The following is a 25448-nucleotide window of genomic DNA, read 5'->3' as shown; positions in this document are numbered from 1 at the left end:
CATCAATAGTTGCTATGGCACTATAAAACTTCTACTCTAGTACTCACCTATATCAATTCCCTTTTCCTGATGTGTTGATGCAGATCAAAAATAGATACATCACCATGTCCTCATACAGTGTGTTTTTTTTATATGTCAATGAACTTTAAATTGACAACTCTATTTTCTTTAATTGCAAATTTGGCAACTATCTGTTATTTTGCGTTCAGCTTGGTTTGGCAATACATCATGAAGAGACTGACATGCGAACAATATTTGTAAATTGTGACAATTTATTTTGAAAAATCAACGTTCTGTTCAAGTAAAACACTGTGCATGATGTAAGTTTTATAATCGCTGAACAATTAATAAGGAAAACTGTGAATTGTCTTGACACCACATTCAGTCTAAACAATAATACCCATCCTGCAAGATGTTCAGTGCACATACAAGTGATTGCTGCCGTACATCATTGTTTTGATGATGATGCAAATGTGTCAATTCATCATTGCGTTTAACAATTAAACTTGTGCTCTTCGACTTTATCGAAAATTTTGTGTAAAGATCTTGATTTGCATGTTTACAAGATTCAAGTTATGTCAGAGTTGAAGCCAAATGATCATCATTCACGCTATACATTTGGTGAATGCCATTGATCCACAATTTCCTTTCGAAATTTTCATAAGTTATAAAGCACACTTTTACTTAAATGGCTATGTCAAAAAGCAAAATTGCCAAATTTGGAGTAATGATAATACTCCACAAGTTATGGTCGAAACACTATTACATACAGGAAAAGCCATTGTTTGGTGCACTTTATGGGCTGGTGCAATTATTGTTCTATATTTCTTCAAAGGTGATGATGGTCAGAATGTAACAATGATGAGCCATACGGAAAAATGATCACCAACTTCTTCATGTCCCATGTCTATGCTGATAAACAAGAAACAACACACCATTTAGAAGACATTTGATGCTTTGACAAAATACAGCCTAATTTAGTGCATAGTTTTTTTTTAAAATTATCACTCTACATTCCACCATATGTGTTTGTGTATGCGCGAGCCATATGTCTGAAATTGTATTTGAATTATAAATGCCAAAAATGAATCCTTGTAAATTTGTATAATAAAAATTCCAAAAGTCAGCGGTTCCTATGATTTATTTTAATTTAAAGTTTTCTGCCTTTAAAAAAGCAACCTTTACAAATATGGAATAATCACATTGACACACCAGTTCTCATTAGATTATCAAAGTTAAGCAACATTGAACCTGGTCAGTGCCAAATGGGTGACTATTTGGAAATACCAAATGCTGTATGCAGGAGGAGGTCGACACTTCCTTATCAGAACTGCAAAAAACAATGTCGTCATCTTCCCTGATCGGGATATATATGCAACTGAGGACCAGTTGCGAACTTGATACTTGCTAAACACTTTTTCTCTTTTGAAGACAAATCAACCTGCCTAGGGTAAATACTGCTGACAAAAAACAAAATACTTATACAACAAACTTATAAATAGTCATAAATATTTATATTTTAAGGTAGAAGATGTATAGAAGGGATATATCTAATTAATATAAAAATTGACATATTTCTTCAAAAACTGAATACATAAAAAGGTCCTTGGAAGAAAGTCATATACAAAGTTTTTATCTGCTGAATAGTAGATAAAATAAACTAGTACATATAGCTGAGATGAGGGTCTGAATTTTTACATAATTTTGTTTGTGTGTGTGTATACACACATATCTATGTGTGTGTGTGTGTGCATATATATCTATAAAAGTGATATTGTCTGTGTGTGTACATTTCCCTACCAAATTACTGTCAATTTTCAGCTTATAGACTAGAAATTTGACATAAATGGTATTGAGATTTGGGAAAATCTTTTTAATCGATTTTCAGCCAGAAATTTGGCTCAAATCGGTCAAAGTTAAACGATTTAACCTTTGAAAACTCTACCAAAATTTTCTGCCAATTTTGGCTCTAAACACTTGAAATTTTAAATGTAGGTTACTTGGACATGGATCAAACTTTTTAATTTGATTTGAGCCCCAAAAAATAAATATTAAGGGGTCAAAATTGGGGTCACCTACCAAAAATAACTCAACCAATTTTTGGTCTAAATAGTTGAAATTTTACATAAAGAGTATTCAGAGATAGGACAAGATCTTTAATTGGTTTTTGGCCGAAAATTTGGCTGACAAGGCGTCAAAGTTTAAAAGATTTTATCTTTGCGATGTCTAGCAAATTACTCAGACAATTTTTGGTCTAAACATTTGAAATTTTACGTAAAAGGGTATTCACAAATACAAAAATAAACAAATAGGGCACGTTATGAACAGTTCAAAAGGCCTGAGTGAAGCCAGGCAGAAATGCAAGTAGTAAATAAGGTGTTGAGGACAATAGTAAATTAATAGGAAATAATTTTGGGTTGAAAGTAATAGTGAATTAATCTATTATATCTATAAAAGTGAAATTATCTATGTGTGTGTGTTTGTGTGTATGTGTGTAGGTTTCCCTAGCAAACTAATCTGTCAATTTTTAGTCTACAGACTCGAGATGTGACATAAATGGTACTGAGATTTGGGAAAATTTTTTAAATTGGTTTTCGGACAGAAATTTGGCTGCCAATTTTGGGTCCACACACTTGAAATTTTTTAATTTGATTTGAACTCAAAACAATAAATGTTAAGGAGTCAAATTTGGGGTCACAGTTAAAAAAAAAAACTTGACCTCTTCGGTCTCTCCCAAATTATTCAGTCAATTTTTGGTCTAAACATTTGAAATTTTACATAAAGGATATTCAGACATGCAACAAATTTTTATCAGTTTTTGGATGACAATTTGGCTGCTAAGAGGTCAAAATTGAAAGAGTTGACTATTGCAGACTCTATCAAACTCCTCCACCAATTTTGGGTCTAAATACTTGAAATTTTAGATGTAGGTTACCTGGGCATGAATCAAACTTTTTAATATATATATATACATATGCACATAAAGTTATGAACAGTACATAGGACCTGAGCAAAGCCGGGCTGAACTGCTAGTATATATATATAATTACAAAGATTAATATTATTGTTATATTAGAACCTATAGAGATAGTAGAAAACTCAATATAGTAGATAGAACAATTAATAAACAAGAATATATCGTATATTTTTGAAACCTTCATAGCCAACAAAATTAAAATAAATAATAAATAGGGTTTGGAATTTCATTTTGTTTAAAAAAATGATTCTTTCTGAAACAACCAATATTATATATATTTTTCCATAATTATCCTATATATATATATTTTAAAGAGTGTAGCATCAACAATTGTATGTGTTTCAGACTTTTACCATTTTTTACTATTTTAAAATATTTTTATAATTAGTTTCAAGCCTTTTTCAGGTCTCTTCAGATATTTTTATATAAAGTTTTTAGTTGCATGCAAGCGACTCTAAGTCACTCTGTCTGTAACACTTTTGTGCTTGGCCTTTTCGGTTAAGATCAAAGGTCTGTTGTTAATACATGCTGTTCTTAGCTTTTTAAGCTTTTGCTTAGCCTTTTGGCCAAGATCAAAGTGTAGTAGAGTTGGCCATGTGCCTAAGTTTTTTTTTTCATTGTTGATTTTCAATGTATTTTTAACATGAATAAAGGATTTAATATCTCAAAGTGTAGTATCTGTTCCGGCAGATACTGCAAGCAAAGACCATATGTGGGAGCGACCTCACATATAAGACCGTGGTCAATGTAGGGGCAACCAATTCTCACTATCCAGCTCCCCTACTCCTCGGGGAGTGGTCCCCATTTCCCCTTCACTCCTCACATTAAAAATCGGCCTTGTGCCTAATTTGCTCGGTGGGGGAGCAAATAAATACAGCTTTTTCTTGGCCTTTTGGCCAAGATCAAAGTGTAGTATCTGTTCTTACTACATGCTGTACTTATGTTTGTAACTTTGTGATATAAAGTGGGTGATCACTTTTCTGTAATAATTTAATGTAAAATAATCACCCACTTTACAACCAGTCAGTCTCAAAGCCATTCAAGTCATTCACGCTGTTTTTGAAGGATTCCAGTTATTTTTTAAGCATTCAAGTCATTCTTAAGGTAATTCAATTCATCCTTAAGTTCATTAAAGTCATTTTAAGTCATTTACGTTTTATTTATTTAAGTCATTTCAGCCCATTTTTTGAGTCATTTTAGTTTATCTTTAAGAATTTCATGTCAATCCTACATTCATTACACGAGAGCACACGACTAATGGCTATCGGCCTTGTTTTTTAGGTAAAAGTTTGGAATTTCTTTTTAGAAAACATTTTATCTGATTGTTTTTCAGAGAAATGCCAATCTGAGACTTTTGTCACCAATAGCCGGTGTGGTAGGTTAAGAGTTTAATGAGTTAGAGTTAAGTTCATTTAGTGGGCAAGGGGGCTTTGAGTCTATTTGGTGAATATTTTTATGTGTTTCTTTTTTTTTTTTATGTGTTTGTCAGTGTGTGCTTGTGTGTTAAAGTGAGGGTTGTGTGTTGTGTGAATGTGTGTGAGTCAAGATCTGTGATTTCTTCTTTCACGTATGTGCTTGTGCATGCCCATGCTCACGTACGTGTTAGGGGTGGAGTCATGTGTTGCATGCATGGATGTGTGTACATGGGTTAAAATCTGTGATTTCTTATTTTCACGTGTGCGTGTTCCTGTGTGCACGTGCGCATACCTCTGCGCGTGTGCGTGAGATAGAGGCAGAATATCTAGATAGGTATAAGGTCGATTCCCAATCTAAACATTCAGTCACCCACACACAAACAAAATGGAAAATAGGTGATTATATATATATATATACATGCATATATACCCACACATACACACAGAAATATATATAGATATATAAATGTAGGAGTATACATGCATATACACACCTACACATGCCTATATATGTACACACACACATTAGTTAAAATTATCTTAGTCTAGAAAGATTTTCTTTTATTAAATGTGAGCAGAGTAGTGCATTTTGTTTTTAATCGTTTTAGTTTAGGGAAACGGTATTATATTGGATATGGATATCCATGCCCGTGAATGTGTGCACGCTTTATCGTGATTGTCTTGATTCGTGTGTGAGTGTACACATTTGCATAAGCATGCGTAAGTGTATTTTGTGTTTTGCCTATTTATGTGTGTTGTTATTGGGATATGTTAAATGTGGGATTGAACTTTGTTATGAAGTTTTTTTCTTGTGTTAGTAAGTAGTAGTTGTCAGTTTGGAAAGTGTGCATTATCCCGAATTTGCCTCCACTGCATGTGTGTATGTTCTGTGATACATGCAGGTGTCTATTTTCTGTGATTTTGATGTTGGATCGGTGTAGGGCTACTCTACTACTAAGGTTTTTTGTGGCGCCTATGTAGAATTTATCGCATACTGCACATTTTATTACATAGACTACATTTTTGGAGGTGCAGTCTAGATCTTTATTAATTTTAAATGTTTGTATGGGGTTCATGAATGTGTATATGTTTCCCTCTATTATGTTGCAGACTCCACATCGTTGTTTGTTGTATTTTGTGACTCCTTTTGTTGTGTCTTGAGTTTGGATGAAGTAAGAATGCGTTTTAGGTTTTCGGGTTGGTGTTTGCTTTTTATTATTTTTGTTGTTTTAAGGAAGTTGTTTAATTTGCTGTTTTGGTTAAGTAGGTTTTTCATTATCTGTGAAAAGTTCTGGGTTGTTTGTGTGGTGTGTGGAAACGAATGTTAGGATTTGTTCTTCGCTTTGTTTTTTAGGCGTTCTCAAATCTTCTACTGGTATATTTATCGCTAGTTGGATCTCTTTGTCTATAAGTTGTGCTGGGTATTTTCTTTTTCTTAGATTCATTCGTTGTTCCTTGAGTCAGATTGTTCGAAGGTTTTGTCTGTGACTATGGTGCAGATTCTATGTGCTAGGGTGCAGGGAATGGTTTTTATGCAGCTTTTAGGGTGATGAATTTTAAAGTGTAGGTATTGTTGGGTGTCTGTAGGTTTGCAGTAGATGTCTGTGATAATGTTATTGTCTTTAATTTTTATCAGTATGTCTTGGAAGGGTAATTCTGTAGAGATTTGTTCTAGGGTGAATTTAATTTTGAGGTGTAGGCTTTGAAGTATGGTGTGTAAGTCCTTGATCCCCCACCCCCACCCATGTGGGTTTCCACAGGATGAAGCAGTCATCAAGGTATCTTTTCCAGGATTCTATAAAGAGTTTTTTAGTGTTATGACCGTTTTTGCTTTATCTTTTCATATAAAGTTTCTTCCAGGTAAGCTAGTGTAAGGGTTGCGTATGTTGGTGCCATTTTCGTTCTTATTGCTGTACCTAGTATTTGAATGTAGTTGCCATTGTTGAATTCGAAGGAATTATTGTTTAGGATTATGTTTATACATATGATGAATTGTTTTGTGAATCTAGGGTGTAGGGTTTGTGTGTGCTTGTTTATCCAGTATGTTATTGCTTCTTTTTCTAATTCATGGAATATGTTGCTATATAAACTGCTAACGTCAAATGTAACTAATAGTGTCCCGTTTTCTACTGTATGTGGTAAGGTAGTAAGAAAGTGAATGTCGTCCCTTATGTAGCTCTTGAGTTGATCGGTGAAGAGTTGTAATAGGATGTCTATTAAGTTGCTAAGTCTACTTGTCAGACAGGCTGGTCCTGCTACAATGGGTCTAAATGTAAGGTCACTAGGGTTTGGGACGGTAATATATTCTGAGTTTTGTGTATCGACGGCATGTTTTATTTAGTCGGATTTGTGTATTTTGGGCAGTCTGTAGAAGTTATTTGCCTTTGTAATGAAATTCATGAGGAAGTCTTTCTTTCTTTTTGAATATTTTGTTGTGTGTTGTACAAAGTTTTGTGATTTTGGAAATGGTGGTGTTATCTATGTTGGTACTAATGGGGTTATAGTAGTGTTTGTCATCTAGTAATTCTGTAATTTTTGTTTCATAATAAGTTTTGTCCATGATTACTACGGCACTGCCTTTGTCTGCTTCTTTTATTATTCTGTAGTTATTATTACGGATCTTTCCGAGTGCTTTGTTTTGCTTGTATGTAAGGTTGCTTGTGGTTTTGCCTTTTTTCTGAAGGTTGAAGTTCCAGAGATTTTCAAAGTTCTTTTGTGTTGTTCTGTTTCTTAGGGAAATATGTCGATTTGTTTTTTACTAAAGAATCATCTGATTTGTCCCCTTTGTTATCTAATGTTTCTATTAGTTTAGATTTCCATTCAAATTCTTTAAGATCCTTTTTTGGTTCCACTGTATTGCTTTTAGGAGTGGGACAGAATTTGAGGCCCAGCTTCAGTATTTCTGTTTCGTTTTTTGATAAGGGGTCTGTGGATAAGTTGATTTTGAGTCTATTTTTTTAAAATCTGGAATTGTTGTTCCGTGAGAGATTTCTAAAACATGGTGGGGTTTGTTGATTTCCTTGTTTTGAGAGGTTATGTGTTTTCGGGGGATGTGATGACCCCTTTCAAAGTCAATGTCATTATTGTAAGAGTTGAGTGTGAAATAATTGAATGGGTTATTATTATATGTGTGTTTGTGTTGGATAGTTGTGTTCTAGTTGGAATTGATGTTGGTGTTGAGGATATTTGTACTATTGTAAAGGGTTGTGTGATCGGGGTTTGCTGTAGGGTAGGTTTGTTTGTTGGGATTGTTGATGTATGGAATATTTGAATTGTGCCCATTAATGAGAGGGGTATCTTGGAGGTTTGCTTCTTTGTGTGTAGTTGTATCTTGTGTGGATGTGTTTGTGTATGGTGTATATTTCGTTTCTTACCTTTGTTATGTGATCTCTGTGTTTGTGGATATCGTGTATGGGTGTTCTGCTCCTGGTTGTCCTTGTTGTAGGTGTTTGCCGATTGTTCGCTTCTTTCTTTGTCCGGTAGGTCTTGTAGCGAGGTTATTTTCCATTCAATGATTTCCCTGGATTTCTCTTCTTTTTTGCATTCAGATTCCCAAAGTTCCAAGAGGGATTAGTGTTTCTTTAGGGCAAAGTTCCTTGATGTTGATTTCCGTGTACTTTTCTGAAAAGTGTACTTTCTTGTCCTCCTGTATTTCGATCTCAGCTTGAAGTTTTGGAATATTTAGGGCTTTTTTGATTTTCATTTTTCCTCTGTATCTTGTAGCATAATTTTTTCCTGGAATTTATATGGAATGAATTGGTTCTCCATGATTAGAAATGTCCTGTATGTTGCTGCGGTGTCATTGCATTTGACTGCACGGTAAAAAGCCATTTTTCTTTAAGGAGAACGTTCCAGTTTTGGAGATTTTGTTTCTTGGTTTTTAATAATTCATTCTGGATATACGGTCTTCTAAAGTATTCCAGGTATTCTTTTTGTGTTTTGAGTTCCTTAATTATTTCCTCCATTTGGATTTCTTGTTTATCCTGTTGGTTGGATATGAGGTGAATTATTCTGTCCATTTTCTCACTTAGTTAATGTAATCCATCATCGAGATGTTTGTGTTCTATGGAGAGGGTTGTTTTTGAATCCAGTAGGTCCTCCAGAGATTTTTTTTCTTTCACAGATCTTGATTCACATACACACACAAGCCTCGCTTTAACACACAAGTACACACTGACACACACATAAAAAAAAGCCTCATAAAAACATTCACCAAATAGACTCAAAGCCCCCTTGCCCACTAAATGGACTTAATTCTAACTCATTGAACTCTTGACCTACCACACTGGCTACTGGTGGCAAAAAGTCTCAGATTGGCATTTCTCTGAAAAACACAGTGTTGGCAGAGATAAAATGTTTTCCAAAAAGAAATTCCAAACTTTTACCTAAAAAAAAAAACTTTATATAAAAATATCTGAAGAGAGCTGAACAAGGTTTGAAACTCGTTATAAAAATATTTTAAAATATTAAAAATGATACAAGTCTGAAAACCCTACAATTGTTGATGGCTACACTCTTTTAAATATACATTTTTTTCTCTCATTGGAACTACACAACCATTACAGATTATTAGCTTATGATAATCAATTAGACTCAAAAACTTGATTTGAAATTGACGGTACCATGTTACTGCATTATGTTCTTATGTTAAATGAAAATTTTTTCTTCTCTGCCTCATTTCTTTTCATCAACCATACCAAGGTGCGTGTATGTTTTTGTGTCTATACATACATATTTTTTTTTTTTTCAGAGATATGGCAGTATTGGATGAACAAGGCTATGGTAGAATCATTGGAAGGTACAAGGACATGATAATTCGAGGAGGAGAAAATATCTACCCAACAGAAATTGAAAATTTACTATATAAGCATCCAAAAGTTAGAGATATTCAGGTGAGAGAAATGTTGTAAACTGATTTTTGATCACATTTCATTAACTGATTTTTTGATCACATTTCATAAACTGATTTTTTGATCACATTTCATAAACTGATTTTTTGATCACATTTCATAAACTGATTTTTTGATCACATTTCATAAACTGATTTTTTGATCACATTTCATAAACTGATTTTTTGATCACATTTCATAAACTGATTTTTTGATCACATTTCATAAACTGATTTTTTGATCACATTTCATAAACTGATTTTTTGATCACATTTCATAAACTGATTTTTTGATCACATTTCATAAACTGATTTTTTGATCACATTTCATAAACTGATTTTTTGATCACATTTCATAAACTGATTTTTTGATCACATTTCATAAACTGATTTTTTGATCACATTTCATAAACTGATTTTTTGATCACATTTCATAAACTGATTTTTTGATCACATTTCATAAACTGATTTTTTGATCACATTTCATAAACTGATTTTTTGATCACATTTCATAAACTGATTTTTTGATCACATTTCATAAACTGATTTTTTGATCACATTTCATAAACTGATTTTTTGATCACATTTCATAAACTGATTTTTTGATCACATTTCATAAACTGATTTTTTGATCACATTTCATAAACTGATTTTTTGATCACATTTCATAAACTGATTTTTTGATCACATTTCATAAACTGATTTTTTGATCACATTTCATAAACTGATTTTTTGATCACATTTCATAAACTGATTTTTTGATCACATTTCATAAACTGATTTTTTGATCACATTTCATAAACTGATTTTTTGATCACATTTCATAAACTGATTTTTTGATCACATTTCATAAACTGATTTTTTGATCACATTTCATAAACTGATTTTTTGATCACATTTCATAAACTGATTTTTTGATCACATTTCATAAACTGATTTTTTGATCACATTTCATAAACTGATTTTTTGATCACATTTCATTAACTGATTTTTTGATCACATTTCATTAACTGATTTTTTGATCACATTTCATTAACTGATTTTTTGATCACATTTCATTAACTGATTTTTTGATCACATTTCATTAACTGATTTTTTGATCACATTTCATTAACTGATTTTTTGATCACATTTCATTAACTGATTTTTTGATCACATTTCATTAACTGATTTTTTGATCACATTTCATTAACTGATTTTTTGATCACATTTCATTAACTGATTTTTTGATCACATTTCATTAACTGATTTTTTGATCACATTTCATTAACTGATTTTTTGATCACATTTCATTAACTGATTTTTTGATCACATGTCATAAACTGATTTCCAACAATACATAAAGTACATCCAAGCTTTTTTGTAGACATTATACACTCTATTGACATTGGTAAATCTGAATATGGAAAATCTCAATGGTCAGTTTATTTTCTGGATGCCTTGGAAAGTTTATTTTGTTTAATCTTACCATGAATAATGCAGTCTTATTATGTAATTAATGTTTCAGGTTGTTGGTGTACCTGATGAAAGAATGGGAGAGGAGATCTGTGCCTGCGTGCAACTTCATGATGGAATGGAATGTTCTGAACAAGAACTAAAAGACTATTGTCTGCAGAATGTAAGTCATTTTACTTAGAAATTGGTTCCAATCATAATCAGGATTTATTTAATTTTGATTTTCTTGAAAATAGAGGAGGGGGCATAAGTAACACCCTTTTATAATTTTCATTAAATTAATTGATTTTAATTTTAAATAATAATAAAAATAATAATAATAATAATAATATTAAAATTAATACAAATTAAAAAGGGTGTTACTCTGTCTTTTAAATAAATATAACCTTCAAATGTTTTTATGGTCAAATGAGTAGATTCCACCCAATGCACATAAAGCCCATTCTACTTTATAAATCGTTCAAAAAGACACATCAGGTCATCCAACCATTGAGCTCAGGTTAGATAGCTTGAAAATAAATAAATAATTCAAAAACAAAATTTAAAATTAGTCATTCTGTCTCATCTTTAATTTATGGATTAAGTCGCATTACTATTTGTAATGATATTTGCTTTAAATAATAATAAAAATAATAATAATCAATTAAAATTAATTAAAATTAAAAAAGGGTGTCACTAACGCTGCATTCTGTATTTTGTTTTTTAAATAAATATAACCTTCAAATGCTTTTGCTGTCAAAGAATTAGATTCCACCCAATGCACATAAAGTCCATTTTACTTTATAAATCGTTCAGGAAAAAAAAAACTGACACATCAGGTCATCTATCTATTTGAGCTCAGGTTAGATTGCTTGAAAAAAAAAAAAAAATTATTTAAAATTCGTCATTTTTTGTCTCACTTTCCTTAATTTATGGATTAAATAGAATTACTATTTGTAGTGATATTTGCTTTCAATCTTGAGTTTTACGTTCGATTGTTAATAAACAGAGAGAAAGAGTGACAGAAACGAGAGTAAAATGTAAAATAAAAGAGATGGAGATTGATGCAATAGTGACAGGATGAGTGATTGCCATTGTCTCATCTTCTTTAAATATAACCTTCAAATGTTTTTGTGGTCAAATGAGTAGATTCCACCCAATGCACATAAGGCCCATTTTACTTTATAAATCGTTCAAAAAGACACATCAGGTCATCCAACCATTGAGCTCAGGTTAGATAGCTTGAAAATAAATAAATAATTAAAAAACAAAATTTAAAATTAGTCATTCTGTCTCATCTTTAATTTATGGATTAAGTAGCATTACTATTTGTAATGATATTTGCTTTAAATGTAAATATTAGATTATTTCAATCTTGAGTTTTACGCTTGATTGTTAATAAACAGAGAGAGTGACAGAAACAAGAGTGATAGACACCATGTAAAATAAAAGAGATGGAGATTGATGGAATAGTGACAGAGGATGAGTAATTGCCAAAAATTGTGATCGCAGTAAAACATTGATAAAATGCTACTCAAGTATATTTTTATACCACTGCAAACACTTCTTCTAGGGTAGCGTGGGAAAATTCTTTGATCCTGACTGTAAGAAACAGCTGATGTTTCTGTGAACATAGTTCATGTGGTCATTCTCCACTGTGATCATTCTACAGCTTGTGTCAGAGCTAAAGTTGTTCACCCATCCAGTAAGACCTGCAACAAAGAATCCTCACACTAAGCAAAACTACAAGTCCAGCTTATGATCAAATAATGTTTATTATCTTTTGGAGTTTATAAAAAGTACCCGGCTATTTAGTTGAATGACAGAATTGCATCATCAGATCCTAGCCCAAAACACAGAAGACCCACTACAGAATTCTTTATCAAAGAGCCCTCAAGGGACCCACTGGCTGAACTGACTTGTAGCTCTCCAAAACCGTCTCTCCAATATTCAACTTCAACTCCCATTTTTGTTCTTTCATCTCTGTTCTCTTCAGGTCTGACAGACTTTGGCCTTTTGTTGGCAGAGGAGATATCCACTATAGATAACACCTCTGGACATAATTTTTCTCAGAAAGTCAATCTTAGCAGGACTCTTCCTATTCAATGGGGATGGTCCGGCTCTGGCCAAAGATATGTTCCCCTCAGGCATGCATCTAACAACTGCACATTCATATGCACCAGCAAAATATGCTGTGCAGCAGGTTTACAATGTTACTTTTCCACTAGTTGACTTAATTGTAACCTCATATGGAAAATAATTTATGGTGCCAAGAGTGTCTTGGACACCGAGGGGCGCTAAAGTCTTACACCTGGTTTTCATGCAGTCTAAGACAAAAGATTAACATCAGCGAAGCTAGCTGCAGTTGTATCACTACGTATTCACTCGAGCAAAGTTTTTTTTGTACCACATGCTTTTTATGCCGTGGATATTCATAGGGTGGATGCTGTAAATGACTGAATCAGCTAAGCATATAAAGCATAATTCTCAAATTCTTTGTTTTTCATTAAATTTACTTTCCTTTTTTTTTTTTTTCTTTTCAGCTTTCCAAATACAAGCAACCTCGCTATGTCCTTTTCATGGATTCATACCCACTCACGGCAACTGGTAAGATTCAAAAGTACAAGATAAGAGAAATGGCAAAATTCATCTTGAAATTGGACACGGATACATTTTAATATTCATATGAGCCTATGGCAACTGATATTACGACTACACACTTCGTCACCTATTTGTTGCTTACTTAGACGGCAGGATTATTTGCAGAATGGTAGCAAATTTGGTGGGAAATATTAATGGGGGTACAGGGTTTGTCATATATACAGGTAAAAACATTATATGACTCGTTTAGAATTAGAATTATGTGACAAATGAAATGAACTAAAACAAAAAAAAAACGGTAGGGGGGGATAACTCTTGCAATCATTGTTAGTGGAATACAATCTGAATATGGTTTTATGTAAATTCGCATGACAGCTACTGCTGATTCTATAATGCCCATCACACATGCGAGCTCATCGACCAATTGCACATACAACATTGTATATTTTCCAATTATTCATGATATCTCTAACCTGATTAAATATTGTTACTAAATTTTTCCAAAGTTATTACAGTAGAAAATCTCAGCCTCCAAGACCTGTTCTTCTTGCTTCTCATCCTAGACTAGTTTAAAATCTTCATTCAAACGTATGTCAAGATATACTCCTTATTAGCATCTTTTCTTTTAAAATTTTTGTTCACTTCAAACAAAGCACATTTCCACTGTGGTTTTTTAATCTTTTTCACACAAAACAAAGTATCTTGCCCCTTGGAACGTAACAGGCTACTATTTGGGATTGTGGAGAATTGTGTAGCAAGATGTCTGTTTGTATTATATTAAACTTGTGTCAGTACAGTCTGGGAAGGAGGAAACCAGGAGGAAATTTTAAAGTCTAGCAGTCTGAAGAAAGAAACGATTAGAGTAGAAGGATTTTCAGTATTTAGGGACCGTAATAGTGAAGGGGTGTGATTTTGCTGCTTGTTGAGTTAGTTGGGAGTATGTACATTGAGGGGACAAAAGTGCTATAAGTTCATCAGAGCACGTGCCCTTAAAGTATATGTAAAAAAGGTACAGAGATGCATTAATACAGTGATGGGACAGAGCTTGCAAAACAAAAGAGCACATCATTGAACAAGAATAAAACAAGGACTGTTGGACATTCATGTATGAAACTTAGTGGACAAGTCAGACACAAATTGAAATTTATTTGTACGAAATATGGTTGGAGAAAGGATTGTTATTAACAATTCCATGGGTGGATTCACTATGACTACTAGTAATTACAACCAACACTTATAGGTCTCAAAACTATTTGTAAATATTGTATACAATTTGGCATGAAGAACCCTTAAATTGATGGAACGTCATGAAAACCAATTATTTTACTCAAATAATAATGTACCAATGACTTCCAAGAGGAGGTTAGATTAAAATATGCCTTTTAAGCAGCTTTTTTTTTTGGTTAGTTGTTTTAATGATAAATTTTTAATATAAAAAATTTTCAATGCCATAAGCTTTGTTTACCAATTACTTTGGCATAATCATAAAAGTATTCACTAATGGACCGGGGGGGGGGGAATCTTTGGTTGAGTCATATCAAAGAATTCCAAAAAAAAAAAAAAAAAAAGGAAAGATACTTGATGTATTCAGCATTCTAAAGGGAAGATCAAAGATAAGTAAAATAATCCTGGGAATAATGAAAAGGGAGCTTTCAGGTCGCCCTCAACTATAGTCTGTCACTTAGTTTACTTTAGAGAGCAAAAGCAAAACACATAGCTTCTCTATATTTCATTCTTTATCACAGACGGTTACATTTCTGACATGTTTCCTAGACCAGCAAGATCAACATGCCTCACTTCTAGATTTATTTCTGACTACAGTTCCTGATGATTGTATAACGAATGCCCATAGCCCACTCGGGAATGCTGATCACGCTATGATAATGGTAGAAATCGCCCTAAATTGTCGACCCAAAACTGAAGACCCATTGCTCAAAACAATGAGGTATTACAAAAAAGCTGACTGGGAAGCCATCTGGGATCTTATCAGAGATGCCCCATGGGGAAATATTTTGCTCTTCCAGCTAAACAGTGCACAAATGAGACGACTTAATGGTTTAAAAGTGCAATTGAAGCACATGTTCCCACACGGAAATTCTATAGCAAGCCCCACTCTCCCCAATGGTTTACTTCTACTTGTGCAGCTGCCATTGCTCAAAGGTAGCATGCATACCACAGATTCAACCAACATAAGTCCAGTTCAAACAGACAGAAGTATATAGAAGCTAGAAGTAATTGTAAGAGAGAAATAGCAACAGTTTAGACAGGATACACTGAAACCATCAGAAAACACATCGAAGCACAGAAATTAGGAACCTGTGAGTTTTGTGAAATCTACAACAGTGTAGTAAATAATGGGCAGTCAATGATTCCCCCATTATCCAACAATCATGAGGTTATTTGCATGGCAACCGAGAAGGCTAACCTGCTTGCCAGTTGGTTTGCCTCTCACTCCACATTGGGCCCGGCACACCACTCCCTCCCCGACTTTCCTTTGCGGACAGACGCCACACTAGATGATTTGAAAATTACCCCTTCTCAGGTACATGGTATCATAAAAAACCTAGACACTTCAAAAGCATGTGGACCTGATCTCATCCTGGCTGTGCTATTAAAAAAATGTTCTGCCAAAGTAGCTCCAGTTCTCTCCAAACTTAACAAATGCCTTAATGAATCTTGCTTTCCGGACTGCTGGAAAACTGCTTCTGTGGTACAAGTTTTCAAGAATTCTCGCACAAGAACTAACTTACACCTGAAAGGCCACCATTCGCCCATGTATGGAGTACTGTTGTCACATTTGGGCTGGTGCATCTGCTACTTGTCTCACTCCTGGACAAGGTTCAAAAGAGAGTTGCCAACCTGATAGGTCCTGAACTGTCATCTAAGCTTCAGCCTCTTTCCCATCGACAAAATGTTTCATCCTTCTGCCTGTTCTACAAGTACTTTAATGGTGAATGCTCTGACGAACTACAAGCACTTGTACCCCCCCTCAACATGAATACCCCTGAAAAACCCGACAAGCAGCTAAATCCCACCTCTTCACAGTAGAGCTCTCTAGGTGTAAGAAGGCCTACTTCAATAGTTTCTTCCCCAGAACTGCTAGACTTCAGAACTCCCTTCCAGGCTTCTGCTTTCCACACTGTACTGACATGCAGAAGTTCAAGTGTAATGTGAACAGACATCTTGCTACTCATCTTCCTTCATAATACCCCTGCAACTTACATCCCCAATAGTAGCCCCCTACTTCAAAGTGGCACTGTGCCTTGTTTGGGGTGAAAACTGAATAAAAAAAAATCAAATTATGAAAAGGGGGAACCATGGTAGAAAAAAAAGGTTGAGAAGCAAAAAGTCAGACATTTATTTAATCAGTTGCATTTCAATGGAAAAAAAAAAAAAAAAAAAAAAAATTACAAAAAAAAAAAAGATTACAAAAAAAAATTATCAAAGAAATTGTGTTACTTTTTGGAATTAGCAAATACTTTTACATTAGTTAAATTTAATAGTGAACAAAATTAGCTAAAAAAAAAAAAAAAAAAAATGGCTGTATTTAAGGGACAAAAATGTAGTTAAAAGTAAAAATAAAACTTGGCTAAAACAAAATAAATTAGATGAAATTTTTTAGCAAAAACTAAAAATTAGCTAAAACAAGCAAAAACTAATTGCAAAAAAACAATAAAATGTAGCAAAAAAAAAAAACTTTTAACGCATGACAACTGCTGTTGTGAATATACACTGGTCAATTTATAAATAAAGTACCTTTTTTATGGATTAAATTTAACAGAAAACGAATTACAGATAAAAAATATTGTTACACTCAATAAATTAAAGATAGTGATTCAAATTTTGAATGACTTACACGGGTTATCAGTGACTTTCATGGATGTTATAGTACTCAAATGCATTTATTTTTATAGAAAAATATAATCATGAAAAATTCACAGCATTTCAAATGACAATAACAAATCATGAATCAACGGTGGTGGTCAGGAAATGTGAAAAACAAAATATTTTTTTAATTTTTATATCAACATGAATCTTTGTATGAACATTTATTAATAAATATTAAATATTTTATAACGATTCCATAATTGCATTTAACTTTTTTAATTATTTTTCAATCATTTTTCAAACATATCCAAATGTTAAACCAATTATAATGATAAATATTCAAAGTTTATGGTTACACAATATAATTGCTGTCACTGTCATCACCCACACAGCCATAATTATGAAGAAAAAAAAAAAAAAATATATATATATTTTAGAATTGGGGGATCACTTTTGTATATAATTGTGATTTGATGTATTTTTTTCATGGGAATCACACCAGACAAGGCAAGAATCCATTTGATGTAAAGAGTTTCCCAGTCAAAAGTAGCTAATGGTAAGTGTTAGATGGATAGATTCCGATTCAGAAAACAGCAATACTTCCCCCTTTGTCAGAAACATCATTAATGGAATGTGAGAACTAAAGGACAAAATAAGAGAACTTTTTGTAAAAGTAAATCCATGGTCCATTACTTTCAATTCTAACTTTTTAGGACAATTAATCAAATTTATTTACCACTAACATTAAGTCAAAAGAAAAAAAAAATGTTTTTTTGTTTTTTTACATAATTTAGTGTGAGTAGAATGTCAACATTCTTTGGTTAAATGATTTCTTTAAAAATGCATTCAACTCCCCAAACCCAGTCAGGGGAGCAAAAGGTGAAACTTCTGCTCACTTCAATCATGTCTGTTCTGATGTTTTTCTTGATCGATGACATAATTCTGCAATTGTTTTTAATATATTCATAAATCGGCACACTTCAAAATACAATCAAATGTTTACAATTTTAATCTCAACCTTGAAATCATCACAAAAATCAAAGCCGCATTACAAACATTATATGTAACCACACCCCTGACCCACATGATACTACCATCTTGGTTATAATACTTATTCACTAGCCTGCCTTTTGCAGTTCTAGGAAAGAAGCTTGTTCATGGAATCCATATTTAGATTTAGGCACTGGGGGGAAATTATTGACAGTTTTGCTAGACGAGTGTTCTTTGCAAAAGATTGGAAAGGGGGGAACCATAGATTGAAGCTCAAACGAACACTTGCTATGAAAATAATGATAGAGCAAAGACAAGCTCACTTCTATGGGAAAGACATTGCAGAGAAAAAGGCATCACCTACTAGATTACGAAGTTGGCCTTGAACTCTGTCATGGCAGGATAGGTGGTCTGAGCAGCAACTATCCAGATGTGACAATAATACTCCATTCTAGGATGACATACTTGGCTCTCATACAGCTAGAGGATTGCATCGGCAGTGAGATTGCATCTACTGGAGCGATAGAATGATCTAACCATTTTTCCAGCGACTTTGGCAACAGATTTGATGTATTATGTACTCCCTTTCGGATCAAGAGCGAAAATCAGACCAAGAAGTTTGTCCTGAAGATGAGAGCTGTTCATTTCAATTGGGGCTGGTGTGAGTCAGAGCGTTGATGATGGAAAGGGGGGGGGAAATCATCTTGGGGAATCTCATTATATTAAACAACTGCACCTGAGAACTTCTGCTGCCAATATACACTGTGATGAATTTTTCATTATTCTACAATAAGTCAAGAAAAGCATAGTGAGTTTTACAATAATGACAGCATTTGTATTTTTAACAATATAACCAGGAAAATTCAAAGCATTGGAATGGATAATCACGAATAATGAATCAATGGTGGTAGGGAGGAAAAGTGAAAAACAAAATTTTAATGCAACATACTTTTTACATTTATATAAACATATATACATACACGTATATGTCATTTTTCAATCAAATTGATTCATTGTCTGCTCTAATTGGGGGAGGAAGCTTCACATGTTTTGCCAAAGTAACATAGTCCACAGCACGTTGTATTCTAAAATGCACTGTAAAGAACCTACAGTTGATTTAATAAATTATATAATAGCTTGAATTAACGTTTAAAATGTAAAAGTTAAGTATCATGTTTTAATTGTGTTCTGAACAGAAAAATTTTGAACACACCCTTGGAACTCACACCCTTGACACACACACACACACATATATACATATTATATATATTACACACATCAATTTGGGTGTAATAGTGGCTAAGAGGTTCATAACACGGACTGAAACCTAGGTGTTTCAAGTTCAAATCCAGTTTGTTCCACAGAAACACTTTCATTAAACCAACACCTGACCTTGTGTCTAACCTTCTGACAAGGAGGAAAATAAGTGATACGCAGAAATGAAAGAAGCAAAGGGATCCCTTCCCTGCAATAATTCATACATATTCCAACTTTTTGCAGTTTTCATCAACAGTCATTACTCAGAAGAACACCAATCATCAGAAAAGTTTGAAACACTTATACACTAATTGACATTTTCCTATGTTTCAGGCCACCATTTCAGTGTGAGATGAGATGAGCTAAAGAAATATTAGAATTCTCAGTTTTGAAAGAGCCATTATTATTATAAGTTAATGTGAAAGTGGACTTGATTAGTCAAATCACCACAAATTCCACTTTTCATGGTTAACTGAGTAATCCTCCAATTCATCAGAGATAGGAAATAATATTATCTTGCTTATGTCAATCAGCAATCTTCTTTGATATTACTGATAATATAGATATTTATTTTCTTATTTCATATCTATAATAAAAGAAAATTGCAGAGATACTAACATTTGTTAATATGGAAAATGACTAGGGTCTAAGAAGGGAGAAAGACCGAGGAGGAATAACATTATCACGACCTTGAAGAATAGAAAGTACTGGAATTGTGAAAAGTCCTATTAGTCAGTCATATACCAGAGAAAGCTATTGATCATAATCAGTGAGAGCTTAATGGTAAACGGCTGATCACAGAGGGAGTTGCAATGACTGGTAATCTGAGGAGCCTTCTTGTCATTCAGACTCCAGGGAACACCATCTGTTTTTACCAGTGAGCAATCATGGATAATGACATGTGAGAACATCAAGTTAGTAAAACCAATACGAATAATAGCTAACTGGACTTGTATAAAGTACTCAGTATTTGAGACGTTAGATTAATTTTTTTTTTTTTTTTTTAATTGTTGCGTTCCTTTCTCCTCTCTTCCTACTCTCTTCTAAATACAATGAAACAAAACAAAAAACAATCATGTTATCAGTTTTTCTAATGTAACTACTACTTTTACAAAAAGAAAAATAGAGAAAGATGCTAGCAAATTGTGGGTGCATGTATCGATACTTTAAGTGAAAAAGAGAGAGATAATAAAAATGTATTCAATATTTTTAAAAAATTTGTAATTTAACTTTTTTTTTTTTTCATGCATAAATAACTTCAATAAGATATCTTGATATATTTGTCTCAGGAGGTTCAACTATGTAGATCCTAGACAGATTAGTAGACTGAGAAAATAGGATAACAATGTCAACTCTTTGAACCCAACCTGCATGAGATGTTGCATGTCCATACTTAGTAAGGAAAGAAAGTTACAACTTCAAACTTGCAGTCTGCATTATACTAAATATATGTTCATCAATGTTTGAAAAAATAATTATTTTCCTTGTTCTAATAAGCCATAATCTTTACAATTATATAAATGCAACCTTGTGTGTGTGTGTGTGTGTGTGTGTGTGTGTGTGTGTGTGTTCGTTCCTTATAGACTCCGAAACGGCTAAACAGATTTTCTTTATTTTACAAAAATTTAGTGGGAGTGATTTAATTAAGTTTTGTCACAGAATATGCCTGATAATTATTGATAATTGATAATCAAAACTTATTTCAATTTATCTATCATCAGTAAAGCCATTTTTTCCATGTCATTACTTAGCAACAATGATAGAACAATGGGCTGTGGAAATTCTACTGTGAGTAAGTTGATAGCATGCTTTTTTTTTCTTTTTTTTTTTTTTTTCTTTTTTTTTGCATGACATGGTCTGTAGGTTCAAAATCCGCACATAAATTTCTTAATTTGTTTTTTATTAAATGCATATAGAATTTTCTAAGACCCAAAAATTTACATGTTTTTTTTTTCTTGACGTGGTCTGTAGGTTCAAACCCCGTACGTAAATTTCTTAATGTTTTCTTATGGGAATCACACCAGACAAGGCAAGAATCCATTTGATGTAAAGAGCTTCCCAGTCAAAAGTAGCCAATGGTAAGTGTTAGATGGATAGATTCCGATTCAGAAAACAGCAATACTTCCCCCTTTGTCGGAAACATCATTCATGGAATGTGAGAACTAAAGGACAAAATAAGAGAACTTTCTGCAAAAGTAAATCCATGGTCCATTACTTTCAATTCTAACTTTTTAGGACAATTAATCAAATTTATTTACCACTAACATTAAGTCAAAAGAAAAAAAAAATGTTTTTTTGTTTTTTTTTGTTTTTTTACATAATTTAGTGTGAGTAGAATGTCAACATTCTTTGGTTAAATGATTTCTTTAAAAATGCATTCAACTCCCCAAACCCAGTCAGGGGAGCAAAAGGTGAAACTTCTGCTCACTTCAATCACGTCTGTTCTGATGTTTTTCTTGATCGATGACAGAATTCTGCAATTGTTTTTAATATATTCATAAATCGGCACACTTCAAAATACAATCAAATGTTTACAATTTTAATCTCAACCTTGAAATCATCACAAAAATCAAAGCCGCATTACAAACATTATATGTAACCACACCCCTGACCCACATGATACTACCATCTTGGTTATAATACTTATTCACTAGCCTGCCTTTTGTAGTTCTAGGAAAGAAGCTTGTTCATGGAATCCATATTTAGATTTAGGCACTGGGGGGAAATTATTGACAGTTTTGCTAGACGAGTGTTCTTTGCGAAAGATTGGAAAGGGGGGAACCATAGATTGAAGCTCAAACGAACACTTGCTATGAAAATAATGATAGAGCAAAGACAAGCTCACTTCTATGGGAAAGACATTGCAGAGAAAAAGGCATCACCTACTAGATTACGAAGTTGGCCTTGAACTCTGTCATGGCAGGATAGGTGGTCTGAGCAGCAACTATCCAGATGTGACAATAATACTCCATTCTAGGATGACATACTTGGCTCTCATACAGCTAGAGGATTGCATCGGCAGTGAGATTGCATCTACTGGAGCGATAGAATGATCTAACCATTTTTCCAGCGACTTTGGCAACAGATTTGATGTATTATGTACTCCCTTTCGGATCAAGAGCGAAAATCAGACCAAGAAGTTTGTCCTCAAGATGAGAGCTGTTCATTTCAATTGGGGCTGGTGTGAGTCAGAGCGTTGATGATGGAAAGGGGGGGGGGGAAATCATCTTGGGGAATCTCATTATATTAAACAACTGCACCTGAGAACTTCTGCTGCCAATATACACTGTGATGAATTTTTCATTATTCTACAATAAGTCAAGAAAAGCATAGTGAGTTTTACAATAATGACAGCATTTGTATTTTTAACAATATAACCAGGAAAATTCAAAGCATTGGAATGGATAATCACGAATAATGAATCAATGGTGGTAGGGAGGAAAAGTGAAAAACAAAATTTTAATGCAACATACTTTTTACATTTATATAAACATATATACATACACGTATATGTCATTTTTCAATCAAATTGATTCATTGTCTGCTCTAATTGGGGGAGGAAGCTTCACATGTTTTGCCAAAGTAACATAGTCCACAGCACGTTGTATTCTAAAATGCACTGTAAAGAACCTACAGTTGATTTAATAAATTATATAATAGCTTGAATTAACGTTTAAAATGTAAAAGTTAAGTATCATGTTTTAATTGTGTTCTGAACAGAAAAATTTTGAACACACCCTTGGAACTCACACCCTTGACACACACACACATATATATATATTACACACATCAATTTGGGTGTAATAGTGGCTAAGTGGTTCATAACACGGACTGAAACCTAGGTGTTCCAAGTTCAAATCCAGTTTGTTCCACAAACACTTTCATTAAACCAACACCTGACCTTGTGTCTAATCTCCTGACAAGGAGGAAAATAAGTGATACGCAGAAATGAAAGAAGCAAAGGGATCCCTTCCCTGCAATAATTCATACATCTTTCAACTTTTTGCAGTTTTCATCAACAGTCATTACTCAGAAGAACACCAATCATCAGAAAAGTTTGAAACACTTATACACTAATTGACATTTTCCTATGTTTCAGGCCACCATTTCAGTGTGAGATGAGATGAGCTAATGAAATATTAGAATTCTCAGTTTCGGAAGAGCCATTATTATTATAAGTTAATGTGAAAGTGGACTTGATTAGACTTGATTAGTCAAATCACCACAAATTCCACTTTTCATGGTTAACTGAGTAATCCTCCAATTCATCAGAGATAGGAAATAATATTATCTTGCTTATGTCAATCAGCAATCTTCTTTGATATTACTGATAATATAGATATTTATTTTCTTATTTCATATCTATAATAAAAGAAAATTGCAGAGATACTAACATTTGTTAATATGGAAAATGACTAGGGTCTAAGAAGGGAGAAAGACCGAGGAGGAATAACATTATCACGACCTTGAAGAATAGAAAGTTCTGGAATTGTGAAAAGTCCTATTAGTCAGTCATATACCAGAGAAAGCTATTGATCATAATCAGTGAGAGCTTAATGGTAAACGGCTGATCACAGAGGGAGTTGCAATGACTGGTAATCTGAGGAGCCTTCTTGTCATTCAGACTCCAGGGAACACCATCTGTTTTTACCAGTGAGCAATCATGGATAATGACATGTGAGAACATCAAGTTAGTAAAACCAATACAAATAATAGCTAACTGGACTTGTATAAAGTACTCAGTATTTGAGACGTTAGATTAATTTTTTTTTTTTTTTTTTTTTTTTTTAATTGTTGCGTTCCTTTCTCCTCTCTTCTAAATACAATGAAACAAAACAAAAAACAATCATGTTATCAGTTTTTCTAATGTAACTACTACTTTTAAAAAAAGAAAAATAGAGAAAGATGCTAGCAAACTGTAGGTGCATGTATCGATACTTTAAGTGAAAAAGAGAGAGATAATAAAAATGTATTCAATATTTTTAAAAAATTTGTAATTTAACTTTTTTTTTCATGCATAAATAACTTCAATAAGATATCTTGATATATTTGTCTCAGGAGGTTCAACTATGTAGATCCTAGACAGATTAGTAGACTGATAAAATAGGATAACAATGTCAACTCTTTGAACCCAACCTGCATGAGATGTTGCATGTCCATACTTAGTAAGGAAAGAAAGTTACAACTTCAAACTTGCAGTCTGCATTATACTAAATATATGTTCATCAATGTTTGAAAAAATAATTATTTTCCTTGTTCTAATAAGCCATAATCTTTACAATTATATAAATGCAACCTTGTGTGTGTGTGTGTGTTCGTTCTTTATAGACTCCGAAACGGCTAAACAGATTTTCTTTATTTTACAAAAATTTAGTGGGAGTGATTTAATTAAGTTTTGTCACAGAATATGCCTGATAATTATTGATAATTGATAATCAAAACTTATTTCAATTTATCTATCATCAGTAAAGCCATTTTTTCCATGTCATTACTTAGCAACAATGATAGAACAATGGGCTGTGGAAATTCTACTGTGAGTAAGTTGATAGCATGCTTTTTTTTTCTTTTTTTTGCATGACATGGTCTGTAGGTTCAAACTCCGCACATAAATTTCTTAATTTGTTTTTTATTAAATGCATATAGAATTTTCTAAGACCCAAAAATTTACATTTTTTTTTTTCATGACGTGGTCTGTAGGTTCAAACCCCGTACGTAAATTTCTTAATGTTTTCTTTTCCCTTAACTGGAAAGAAGTTTATATGAAATAATTTTATAAAAGAAACAGTAGGTTCTCTAGAGTGCAATGTAAAATAACATATATTTTGGACTAAATTCCTGCATGGAGGCATGTGAAGCTTCCTCCTGGGTGATTTCATAGATTTCAATGACAAAAATATAAGAGTGTGAAATATTCGTTGATCATCATTCAATCCCAGGCAACGTTGGGTCTCCCTGCTAGTTCATAATAAATTTAACAAGTAACCCATCCATAATTATCATATATATATATATATATATATAGTAATTTATAAAATGTATATGGCGATTAAGCTACACT

General features: G+C 33.1%; 1 protein-coding gene and 1 pseudogene across 4 annotated transcripts in view; both read left to right on the top strand.

The window, feature by feature from the left end:
* LOC145259186 (medium-chain acyl-CoA ligase ACSF2, mitochondrial-like) overlaps window positions 1–14883 on the top strand; it is a 138291-nt gene extending 123408 nt beyond the window's left edge. For all 4 annotated transcript variants that reach the window (XM_080116960.1, XM_080116961.1, XM_080116958.1 and 1 more), the window contains 3 exons: window positions 9143–9284; window positions 10788–10898; window positions 13258–14883. In XM_080116960.1, coding sequence (XP_079973086.1) covers window positions 9143–9284; window positions 10788–10898; window positions 13258–13392 — 388 coding nt within the window. In that variant the 3' untranslated portion in view covers window positions 13393–14883. The remainder of the gene's footprint in view (window positions 1–9142; window positions 9285–10787; window positions 10899–13257) is intronic.
* On the top strand, window positions 3854–3990 carry LOC145259342 (U2 spliceosomal RNA; annotated as a pseudogene).
* Window positions 14884–25448: the final 10565 nt, after the last annotated feature.

This window comes from Euprymna scolopes, chromosome 34 (assembly GCF_053919585.1).
Source record: "Euprymna scolopes isolate OS-2025 chromosome 34, ASM5391958v1, whole genome shotgun sequence".
In the NCBI taxonomy this organism is placed as follows: domain Eukaryota; kingdom Metazoa; phylum Mollusca; class Cephalopoda; order Sepiida; family Sepiolidae; genus Euprymna; species Euprymna scolopes.
This window is presented reverse-complemented; position numbering and strand designations above follow the sequence as displayed.